The 12,690-nt window shown below is 36.9% G+C and overlaps 1 protein-coding gene across 1 annotated transcript; it reads left to right on the plus strand.

The window, feature by feature from the left end:
- The first annotated feature begins 10,364 nt into the window (after positions 1 to 10,364).
- On the plus strand, positions 10,365 to 11,669 carry LOC145029635 (COP1-interacting protein 7-like). Its single transcript, XM_078978129.1, has 7 exons — positions 10,365 to 10,423; positions 10,513 to 10,695; positions 10,776 to 10,851; positions 10,971 to 11,044; positions 11,141 to 11,293; positions 11,403 to 11,517; positions 11,604 to 11,669. The coding sequence occupies exons 1-7, from the start codon at positions 10,365 to 10,367 to the stop codon at positions 11,667 to 11,669; spliced, it is 726 nt and encodes a 241-aa protein (XP_078834255.1).
- The last annotated feature ends 1,021 nt before the right edge of the window (positions 11,670 to 12,690 follow it).

A 12,690-nucleotide genomic window follows, 5' to 3' on the forward strand; every position in this document is an offset into this window, starting at 1 on the left:
CTCAAGGTGTAATCCTTGTACTACCGCAAGGTGTAATCCTTGTACTACCTCAAGGTGTAATCCTTGTACTACCACAATGTGTGATCCTTGTAATAATAATAAGAGGTATAAAACTAAGTCATACAGTCGCAGATACAGACTCATGGTAGAACAACTGTAGAAGCATTATACTTTGTCGATATACAAGTATGAATGTTAAGTATAAGTTTCCCAAAGACTTATACTCTAAGTATAAGAATCTAGTAGGTATATTACTTGTATATTAAGTAGACCACTATACCTATCCTACTTACTCGTATAGAATTGAAATAGATTTATACGTAACGGTTTTACTTGTATAGAATTGAAATAGATTTATACGTAGCAACTTAGTTTGTATGGAATTACAAACATTTATACTTATACTCTAGGTTCAAAGAATGTTTAGGTATAACACTTATTTGGTAAGTAAGCCATTATACCTAGGATATATATATACTAAATGTTTGAGAGTCAAAATGATACTTTCAAAACTATACTTTTGAACTTGGAAAATGTATTATTTTTATATGGAGTCAAAACCTGTGGACTCACCAACTTTATGTTGATGTATTTTTAAATGCATGTATTTTCAGGAAGTTGATAACTATGATACGAGAAATGACGTTACACCGCCCGGTGTTTCCGCCGACGGCCGGTGTGTGACAGCATGTAAACGTTTTGGAAAGATAAGGATGATTTAAACGTCTATCCTAAATAAAGAGCTAAATTCACCATATTCGGTGTATAGATCAAAATGGAAAGAACCCACAGTGGAGCTGGGAATGCAAATGGGAATAGGAATCAACCCCAAGTGATTCAGAAAATACTTGTTGTAGTAGAAGTTACACCCAAGCCAATCACAATGGCTGGAGTACAAGCCATGATTCGTGCTATGTTAGCAGAACAAAGGGAGGAAATGAGGAAAATATTGCATGCAAATAGGGACGAAGCTACCATGCCCATTGAGCAACCCAGGCTAATTCTCGAGCAATCGGAGGAAGGGAACTATATCCACCATGTGAGTCAAGGAGAACGAAGGAATGACCCGGAGAGGAGAAAACAACAAGGATGGGCAGATGAATAAGAATTTCTTGAGTGTGAAGCCACCAAGTCTCTCAGGAAGCCCAAAGATTGTTGAGATTATGTATTGGATGTCTGAAATGGAGATGGTGTTCGAGATCTGCAGCTGTAGCGAAAAACAGAAGACTGTCTTCACAGTAAGACAATTGAAAACTAGAATCTTGAGCTAGTGGAAGCTATTGGTAGACTCAATGTCGTGAAGAGAAGCCCTGAAGATGTCATGGAATGAGTTATTGGAACAACTGAAGATGCAGTACTGTTCAGAGATAGATCTGATTGATTTGAACAATGAGTTCCAAAACTTGAAGAAAGGGAGGATGAGCATTGAAGACTATGCTACTGCATTCACTAAGAAGATGAAGTTATTTCCATACCTGGTGCCAACCGAACTCTTCAAAAATGAGAGGTTCGCAAATGGACTGCCAACCAATTTTGGCCCGATAGTCAAGATGGCAACCACTCTGAAATCAGCGATTCAAGCAGCTAAGAATATGGAGACCCAACAGAAGGAAAGGGGTCTGGAGAGGGAAGAGGTTGGTGAGAAAAGGAAATTTGATGGATCCTTGAGGTCCAACAAGAAGAGTAAATTCTCAAAGCCTAGTTCGAGAGGAGGAGGAGCCAAAGCAAAATGGTCTGACAAATGCAAGAAGAAGCACCAAGGAAAATGTGACAGATGGGTCACCTATTTCAAGTGTGGAAAACCCGGGCACTATGCCAACGAGTGCATGTTCACTAAGGTCTGTTATGAGTGCAATGAGGAAGGGAACATTTCGATGGACTGCCCGAGGAAGAAGGAGGCAGGCATACCTAACATTCCACCAAAGCCGAAGGCCAGAGCCTTCCATATGATGCTTGAAGTTGCAAAGGAGGCAGCAAATGTCGCTTTAGGTACATTCCTTGTTAATGGTTTGCCTGCCAATATACTGTTTGATTACGGAGCAAACTACTCCTTTGTGTTACATAAGTTTGGTGGGAAACTAGCATTGCCTGTAGAAAAACTTGATAATGCCCTAATTGTGGAAGTTGCTAGTGTCAAATTTGTACCTGTTAGTGATCGTATTAGGAACATCGTCATCGACCTAAATGGAAATGAATTCCACAAAGAGTTGTTGCCCATAAAGTTGAATGGTTTTGATATCGTTCTGGGAATGGATTGGCTTAACGCTAACGATGCTGAGATTCTTTGCAGGAAGAAGATAGTAAGGGTGAACCCACTCGGAAAAGAGTCATTTATGGTGTACGGGGACAAATACAAAGTAAATTCTGGAATCATCTCCCTGATAAAAGCCAGGAAATGTTTTTCCAAGGGATGTGCATCATACTTGGCATTCGTGATCGATGCAAAGAAGGAGAAAAAGGAGGTGCGGAGTATACTAGTGGTGATAGACAAGTAGAGTTCAGAATAGACTTGTTACCAGGAACAACACCGATAGTGAAGGCACCGTACCGATTAGCACCGACGGAGATGAAAGAGCTTATGATGCAACTTCAGGAGCTGTTGGACAACGGTTTCATTTGACCTAGTTCATCACCATAGGGAGCTCTAGTGCTATTCGTGAAGAAGAAATATGGAAGCATGAGAATGTGTATAGACTACCTAGAGCTGAACAAGGCAACGGTGAAGAACAAGTACCCATTGCTGAGGATTGATGACTTATTTGATCAACTACAAGGTTCGAGCTATTTCTCAAAGATCGATCTTAGGTCAGGATATCATCAGCTGAAGGTAAGAGAGCAGGATATTGAGAAAACTGCGTTCAGAACGAGATATGGACACTACGAGTTCTTGGTTATGTTGTTTGCATTGACTAATGCTCTAGAAACATTTATGGATTTGATGAATAGGGTTTGTAAACCATTCCTCGATAAATCCGTGATAGTGTTCATAGATGGCATCATGCTTTACTTGAAAAGTCAAGAGGAGCATGGCAGACACTTGCGGGAAGTGTTAGAAGTATTGAAGAAAGAGAAGCTGTATGCAAATTTCTCCAAATGTGATTTTTGGATCTGAGAAGTCCAATTCTTGGGTCATGTGGTTAACCAAGAAGGGTTAATAGTTGACCCAGCAAAAATCGAAGTGGTGATGAAGTGGGAACGATCGAAAAGTCCCACGGAGATTCGAAGCTTTCTGGGATTAGCTGGATACTACCGACGATTTATCCAAGGCTTTTCTTCGATAGCTGCTCCATTAACAACTTTGAATCGTAAAGGAGCTACTTATACATGGAGCAAGAAGCACGAAGAAGCATTCAAGAAGCTAAAGAAGAAATTATGTGAAGCACCGATCCTTTCTCTACCTGATGGAGTTGAAGACTTCACGGTATATAGCAATGCGCCGGGAGTCGGGTTGGGATGTGTTCTGACCCAAAGAGAAAAGGTGATAGCATATGCATCTCGACAATTGAAGGAGCATGAAAAGAACTACCCGACTCATGATCTGGAGTTGGCAGTGGTAGTTTTTGCCTTGAAGATATGGAGGCATTACCTCTATAGCATGAAGTGAAAGCTTTTCACTGATCATAAGAATCTACAGTATCTCTTTAATTAGAAGGAATTGAACATGAGACAATGATGTTGGCTAGAGTTATTCAAGGACTATAACTGTGAGATAGTTTACCACCCCGATAAAGCAAATGTTGTTGCTGATGCTCTCAGTCGAAAAGTCAAACTTGAAAGGAAAAGGCCGAGAGCATTGAGAATATAAGTTGTTTCGACGATTGTGGAAAGTATCAGGAAAGCTCAAGAAGAAGCTTCAGAGAAGGGCGGCCGTAAGGAAGAACATTTGGGAAAAATGTTAGTGTTCGATACAAATAGTCAAGGACTGAAGGTATTCCAAGATCGGATTTGGGTACCTAAGACGGGAGGAATAAGAGATCTTCTGATGGAAGAAGCGCACAAGACCATGTACTCAATTCATCTCGGCAACACAAAAATGTATAAGGACCTAAAACCCTACTACTGGTGGACAATGATGAAGCTCAATGTTGCAAAGTATGTGGTCGGGTGTGTAACTTGTGCAAGAGTCAAGGCACAACATCAGAGACCATACAGGAGTTTAGAACCTTTACCCGTACCCATGGATAAATGGGAAGACATCACCATGGATTTTGTGACTAAACTGCCCAGAACGAATAGCAGTCACGACATGATTTGGGTGGTCATGGATCGTTTCAAGAAGAGTGCACACTTCATAGCAGCCAACGAGAAGTGGTCTATGGATAAGCTTGCAAATGCTTACGTGAAAGAAGTGGTAAGACTTCACGGTGTTCCTCTAATGATTGTATTGGATCGTTATAGTTGTTTCACGTCGAGGTTTTGGAGAAGTCTACAAGAGGAATTGGGTATGAAGTTGTGTTTGAGTACAACTTACCATCCACAGACTGATGGTCAGAGCGAAAGAATGATACAAAAACTTGAAGATAAGCTGAGAGCATGTACCCTAGAATTCCAAGGTTACTGGGATGAGCACTTACCTTTGGTAGAGTTTTCCTACAACAATAGTTTCCACTCGAGCATCAAGATGGCACCCTATCAAGCGTTGTACGGACCAAACTGTCGTACACCATCTTGTTGGCTTGAGGCTGGGGAAAAGCAGTTTACGAGACTGCTAAAAAGTTGAAAGTAATCAGGGAGAGGATGTTAGCAGCTCAGGATCATCAGAAGAGATATGCTGACAAGAAAAGACAACCGATGACTTTTGAAGTTGGGGATTCGGTTTTTCTTAAAGTCTCACCGTGGAAGGGACTTAGAAGATTCAGAAAACAAGGAAAGATGAGTCCAAGGTTTATTGGACCGTTCAAAGTTCTTAAAAGGATTGGGAACCAAGATTACAAGCTCAACATACCTGAAGAACTAGATGGTATTCATAACACCTTCCAGATGTGTTATCTGAGGAAGTTCATGGGAGAAGTTCCTGACATAATTCCAATATCAGAGTTAAGAAGGACATCTCATCATTAAATGGGTATCATCAGAAGAGAATCCTGTCGATCCCATCACAAAGGGTCTTAGTAGGGTTACACACGTTCAACATGTGAGGAGCATTGGTCTGAAAGATGATATTAGTTTTAGTGATTAGATAGATATTTAGAAACTTGTAACAAATAAATGTAAGTGACATTTGTTGATTAAATAATGGAGATTTATTTATAAGTATCGTTTACTATCTTTTGTTAATTGTTTATCATTATGTTTCACTTTTTCATGTTTTACTTCTAGAATAATTAGATTATTCAAATATCCACAACCAATCATACTTTAGAAGTAAGTAGTGAATTAAGGTTGACACGGAATTGGGTTGTAGATGTTGGATTAGTGTCTAAGTCCATAACTATTTTGGTATGTACTTGACCCGATGGTGCATGGTCCTTTTGGGTTGCCTTCACCAAAGCAACTTGATTGGAGAAATGAATAAAGAGAGAAAGGATAATATGATTTATTAATATGTTATAGGAATAATATATTAAAGGAGAAATCATATTTGTTTAATTAATATTGGTCAATAATGAATTAAGAATTAGTTTTGTGATCAAATGTAATTAATTAAACTAGAGGGGCTGATTTGTAATTATGTGATAGTTACAAAATAAGGTAAGGATTATCTTATTTATATGGTGTACGAATTAAAGGTTGGAAAGCCTTAGAATTCGAGTATGATAAGGATTCAAGGATTATCTTATTGGTTGCTTAATGGATAATCAACTAGATAAGGATAATGACTGAAACCCTATCTCTACACCTATATAAACACCCCTAGGGTCATGAATTCGTGTATCCCTTCCCAAGAGGTCCTAGATACGAATTCTAACCTCTCACCTCTCTCTTTATACCTTCTCCACTTGCTTATGGTGTTTGTAAGCCATTAGAGGAGTGACACTTGTGACTCTAAGCATTCCAAAGTCATTACAAGGAGATTTGGGATTGTTATTGCTACATAACAATCAAGGTATGATCTTAAACCTAATTACATATTAATATGATTACTTGAATGCTAGAATTAGGGTTTATAGTCTTGGATTCAAAGCATGTACAATAGAGAAACCTAGATCCAAGCATTAGGGTTTGTATGAGCACATAGGATGTCTTATGACCAAAACCCATCAGTGGTATCAGAGCCTAGCTTGGTTTCAATTGTATTGATGCATTGTATAACTGGAAAATCGTTTTTTGGGCTTTATGGCTGAGGAACTCGGCGAGTACCACAGTGTACTCGGCGAGTAGACCTCAACTCGGCGAGTACAGTGTGGTACTCGGCGAGTTCGAGCGTCAGATAATGCTTATCTCGGGATTTCTTGCTGTTTTTGCATATGGATAGTTACCTTATCATGTTAGATCAATATAAATCCGATTTTATGATATATATGACTATATTCTTGATCTAATTAAAGATAATTATCAATTAACAAGATAATTGTTTCCTTATAAGATAATTGATTAATTATTTTGAGTAAATTGATAAATTGTTTTGCAAGAAATCATTAAATAAATCAAATATGGATAATTATGTGATTATATGTTAATTATTTGTTATTTGATCCTTGTTGTTATGAAAGGTTTCATATTTTCCCCTTTAGGTTTTATAGTTTAAATTTGAACCTAAAAGTTTTGGAATTTTGAAATTTAAATAGTTAAAACCCTAATGTTTTGAAAAAGGTTTCGAAACTTGCCATCAAGTTTTGGAATTTAAAAGTTGATTAAAAGTTTAATTAAGAATGTTAAATTCTAAAACGCTAGTAATGTTTTGAAAAGTTCAAATCACACCCTTATGGTTTTATTAATTAATTAAGGAGTATAATTAAAAGAGATTTAATAAATCCATAAAGGTTCAGGTTAACCATTTAATTGAATTAAAAGTGTAATTGTTAAAGTTAACCATATAGTATTTTAAAAGTATAAAATACACCCTATACTATATATAACATTAAAAGTATAACATTATATATATGTATGAGTAGAAGTCAGTCTTACCGTTAGTAGGCCTCATTCACGAAGCTGGTCTATAAGGGGTGTTTAAGGAAATTGCCTATAAAATGGCGATTGAATGGGTATCCACTCTTACCCACCGCACTCTTGACTAGTGGAGGGTCGTTAGCCGAACGGGTAGGATAGGACGAAACCTTCTATTATAAGTATAATGAAATACAAAGTAACTAAATGTTTTTTAAATTCCCAATCTTAGTTACTTAGGCAAAAGTGAATTGATGCAATTCCATGAAATTACACTTTGTGCCCCTGCGAAGACATTAGTGGAGCGTGTGTGGTTTACCGGCACACTAAATGGTTCTAAGCAAAGGTAGCAAAGGGTGACTCAATGTTTGTCATAGTTCGGTGGAGCGTGTGTGGTTTACCGGCACATCGAATAGGTGATTGTAACGTGTGAGGGCACCATGTAGTTTGCATGGTTATTCACACCCGCTTTGTGATCCTCGGCATCCCAGTCACAAACAAAAGGGGCATATCGAGATTTAAACATGCCATTGAAATGTTCAATGAATCTTAAAGGATCTAGGAGTTTTCATAGATTTAAAACTTAAATTTCTTTTTCATTTTTCATGGTGCAAATTAGTGAATCGTCATTCACTTACCTTCAAATGTTCTGCAATTTGGGTTACGGCATCCCTCTCCCGAGTTGTAGGATATTGTGTTGGGTCCTAGCCTTGGAATTTCATTTGGGTGATTTACCAAGGAATCAATCAATCAACTAACTTGAATTCGTTTTTCTCCCGATGTCAAAGTTCGACAACTATGGTCTTCTCAAATCCCGTGGAACAAGCATTCCACATGAAGATGATATTCCACGATTCGATCGAGGAACAAGAAATCATGCTTCACTTCCTCCTCCTCCTCCAATTATTCTCCCTAACGCACAAGATTGTAAAATTGAAAGGTTCAATATCACTCAAGCACTTTTAGCAAGTAAACATAAAGAGGGCAAGTCGGTGTGTGCACACGTCTTAGGGATGAAGTCACACATTGATAGGTTAAGAATGATGGGATCCGTTGTCGGTGAAGAGATGGCTGTTGATTGGTTTCTTCAGTCACTTCCTAACTCGTATAGTGAGTTCGTAAGAGAGTACTATATGATGAACCACGACGTGACACTTATAGATCTCACCTACATGCTTATTGCTGCTGAATCAACAATGGTTTGGCGCAATAGAAAAGCAAAGTTGATTGGTGAATCTGCCTTCAAGACCTCTATGGTTATAGACAATGGCAATGAAAGACATGCAATGATCGAAAAGTTTGATCATAAGAGAAAGGCGATGTCTGAAGTAGTTCCATGTGTTGTTCCAAAGGAGTCAATTTGCTTTTATTGCCAAGAGAAGGGGCATTGGAGACGAAGTAGCCCTATTTACCTAAGAGATCTAAGAGATTGGGAGAGTCAAAAGTATGACTACGCTTTAGGTAAGAATCCACTATCTAACTCCATTAAGTTCCTATTCATTGATTCTTAATACATGATGTGATAAGATTGCATTTGAATGTTTTGAAGGATCGGTGAAAAGAAAGGAAGCTTGATAAGAGAGCAAGATGAATCTAATCACAAGAGATGGATCTCGATCTCATGGACTTGAAGATTGGATTTTGAGCTTAGATAGTTATGATAAAGTTGTTAGAAATTTTCTTTTTTTACATAGTTTTCAATAGATTTTGCATTGTAAGGACAAATGTTTTTCCGCTGCTTTTATAAATAAGATAAATTTTGTTTGACTTATTTATTTATTTGTTTACTTCCTTGCAATGAAATCGTTATGAAAATTGATGTTTGAATATTTCTACAATGAATGGATATGATTCTTAGTTATGTTATTTATGGAAATGTCAAGAGTTTACCAAATAGGGAGAGTTTCTCATCGCCCAAGCACTACTAGAAAAATAGCCTTTTACGACGCGCAAACCACGACACTCACTGATTTACGTTACTTAAAAGAGAGTGACATTAAAAAAGTGTCATCTATTAAAAAAGTTTAATGATTTAGGTCGCGTATTACTGTGCGCTCTTAAATTAGTGTGTAATCCAAAAAAAAAAAAAAAACACGGAGGGCACCTATTATAAATAGGCGTCGTCTATGGATGTCGCTTTATAAATTTTAATGGAACGCGCGTTCCATCCCTTAATAACCAGGGGGAAAATGAAAACCTAAAAAATTAAAAACACCGCCTTCCTTTTTTCTCATTTCCCTCTTGCCCTCCTTTCCCTCTTGCCCTAATTATCGATGCTCAAATGAAAAGGAATGACTACGATGCAAAGTTGAAATTGGTCAGAGAATACAGTCTACGATGCAAAGTTGAAAAGGAACGACTCAGAAAAATCCGTAATGATGTGAGAATGCTTCTAACTCTTGAGGACAAAGATCCATGAAGAATCTTCGAAGGCGAAGCTCTCATGAGGAGGATGCACATGTATGGTTTTCTGGATGAACGTTCTCGCCCTCACTGTTGAAAACTTCATTGAACATCGTCTTCCAACCCTCGTCTTCATTGAACAGATTATTTATCTTATCAAAAAATCACAGGGGCCATTATCTAGGGCTTTTTTCATGGAGTGCTCTTTGCAACGTTCTCTACCTCAACTCTCCTCACCTGCAAGTGACCTCAACTCACCTCTTTCCACCAGAGACCTTAGGCTCACCTCACCTCACTGGAGACTGGAACGATTGCTCAAGTTTCCAAGCCCTAGGGCTGATTAAGGTATGTTTATCATGATCTCGACACATCTCAACAACACCACTACAACTCATTCTCAGTCATCGACTTACTCTTCTAACCAATGTTCTCCGTATCGCCTACTTCTTGCCTTCCCATGGTTTGCTAGTCAGATCCGATTTACCAAACACGACTCCATGTGAGTTCTTCCATTTGTGTTGTATCTGAAGAAATTAAAAAAGTTTATGATCAATGTTTATGAGAATTACTTGATTTACCTGATTGAAATCACTCTCCATAGAAAAATGATTTTAGCACAAAAAAAGTGAATTTGGAAATTTTTGCTTCAACAACCAATTGATGAGCATTTCGATTCTTCTGTGTAGAATCAGATATGAGGCAACTTTTCATTTCAGGTGTATCGCGTTTTTAGTCTTTATTAGGTCAAATGATTCACATTTTGGTTTGATTAGCAAAGTAGGATCTTTAGTACACAAAATGGCGAACCAACTATGAACAATTCATTTAATCTTTTTAACGTAAATAATTCACGTTGTTTTTTAGGGATCTTTGAGGCTACTTACTGATATCTTGTATCCTATGTTAAAAAAAAGATGGAATTGGACATGCCTCTTGATTACTCATCATTCCAACTCTCACCAAAACATTCAAGGTAACTTCAATTTTTAATACTTAATAGTACAATTTGTTTTGATGATTTTGTCTAACTGCATTTAATCCTTTTATCCACCTTTTGTGCAGATGTGAATTGATTTTTTCCAGTATTGGAAACACTGAAAAGCTTGCATCGGGTTTAGTGAAGCCAATTTTGACACATTTGAAGGTTGTGGAGGAACAAGTTGGATCCTCAGCTCAATTCATTAAGCTTGAAGTAAATAAACGTAAAAATGTGGACTCATGGTGCACAAAGGGAACACTTGAGAGGTAGTGTCATTATACAAAATTTAAAGCTTATACGTTTGAAATTTGGATATAATCATATAATTGATAGCTTTTGTCATTAGGTTTGTTCATTTTGTAAGTACACCTAAAATTGTTGAACTAGTGATCACCTTTGATGCTGAGATGTCTCAACTAGAAGTAGCTCGTAAAATATATTTCACATGTATGTGGTTTTAATTTTTAAACTATGTATAATTGTTCATATACATATATAATTAAGGGTGTTCATTTAACTAAAGGTTTCATGTTAATTTCAGGGATCATCTGATCAACCATCGAGTAACATAGGTGATGGTAGATCAAGCACAACAACTAGGGCTGATGCAATAAAGTATAGTTAAATTTTATTGAATGTGCTATCTTTTTTTGGTTTTGTTGCAATCTGTGTTGACTGTTGAGTTGACTATTCGTTTCCTTTTTTTTACAGGAAGGAGCTTTTGAGGGAAATTGATGTAAGGCTGATAGCTGTGAAGCAGGATTTGAATACAGCTTGTGCTCGTGCCACTGCTGCTAGTTTTAACCATGACCCAGTAGCTGACCTCCAGTTGTTTGCAGAGAGATTTGGTGCCACTCGCCTAAAGTAAGAAATATTTTCTTCCATTTTTATCTTGTTTATTGTGTCATTTTTTATCTTTAATTGTATCTATCTTCCGCTTTCTAATAACAATACTCATTCTATCCTTCTACAGGATCTTCGCAAATAAGGTGGTGTTCTTTGATTGGTTCAAGATGAAACTTCCTCAATGCAAAGACTCTCATCTTATGGTGGCGGTTTCTAGGCTAAACTCAAAGATTTTATCTATTGTAAGTTCTTATTGTAAACCACGATCTTATGTTAACTTTATTAAAGGATTTTTTTTCATTAATTGCTTTAAATCCTCTTTCTTCAGATGCTACAACTTTGTGAAGTCGAAATCATCTCTTTTTTTTGGCTGCAAGCACAACTGAAGGCTTAGTTTTAGCTAAGTATACTATATCTAAGGTTTAAAAATGAGGTTTATTTAAGACATTATCATAATAATTATCAAATTAGCTTGCATGATGTTTATATTCGTGCAGGAATTAGGTATTAACAAGATACTAATTGTTGATTGGGATGTTTTATCCTTGTGGTGATGATAGATCGTATGACATGAAGGGTGAGGGAGAAGGTGAAGGGTACAATATAAATGTTCCATGGGAGATGGAAAATGTGGTTATGCAGATTATATTGCAGCATGGGACCATATACCAATCCATGTTGCAAGAGAATTTAAACCTGATATAATTCTAGTTTCAGCAGGATTTGATGCAGGGCAGTTCTACTTCTACTAACTCTCGGTGTTCATAAAGTTATGTTTTTTGGACTATAATTTTTCATTTTTTTATTTTTAAATAGCTATTGGTGATCCTCTTGGAGGCTGTTGTAGTACACCGATCCCTGTTGTATTTTTAAACAACTATGGGAGGTTCCAGAAGAGGAATTTAAAACTGTGATAGATACTAATCTAAAAGGAGTAGAAAATATGTTACGTCACTTCATTCCTCTTATGATTGAGAAAAAACAAGGGATTCTTGTTAATATGTCGTCTGGGTGGGGAAGATCTGCTGCAGCACAGGTAAAAATTGAAACCAATAAAACATTTTTTTCATATTAAGTCTTTCTGTCTGGATAAAGTGTTGTATACACAAAGTCTTTCTTTACTAGACTAAATAAACCATATGAATCATACTAATAAACCATATGAATCATACTAAATGTCAACTTTATAAATTAACATAGATAGGCATAGATGTTTTACTTTTATTAAAGATCAGATTATTAATTTTTTTAACTTTGGTTTAAGATCCTTCTAATTTAGCTCTTCTCTCTATCCAGTTTTTGTTTTTTCTCTTCAATTTTCTTTATGTTTTTTTATGAGATCATCTCCAATGATAGTTTTTTTTAAAGCTTTTTACTATTTGAAAAAGCTTACCATTGGAGCAGAAGACTAAACA

Source organism: Lactuca saligna, chromosome 2 (genome assembly GCF_052625555.1).
Source record: "Lactuca saligna cultivar CGN05327 chromosome 2, ASM5262555v1, whole genome shotgun sequence".
NCBI lineage: Eukaryota > Viridiplantae > Streptophyta > Magnoliopsida > Asterales > Asteraceae > Lactuca > Lactuca saligna.

Coding starts and splice junctions, on each gene's coding strand:
- LOC145029635 (XM_078978129.1), top strand. CDS start 10,365: ATGGAATTGGACATGCCTCTTGATTACTCATCATTCCAACTCTCACCA. Junction 10,852..10,970: donor CTGAGATGTCTCAACTAGAA/GTAGCTCGTAAA, acceptor TGTTAATTTCAG/GGATCATCTGATCAACCATC. Junction 11,518..11,603: donor ACTCAAAGATTTTATCTATT/GTAAGTTCTTAT, acceptor CTCTTTCTTCAG/ATGCTACAACTTTGTGAAGT.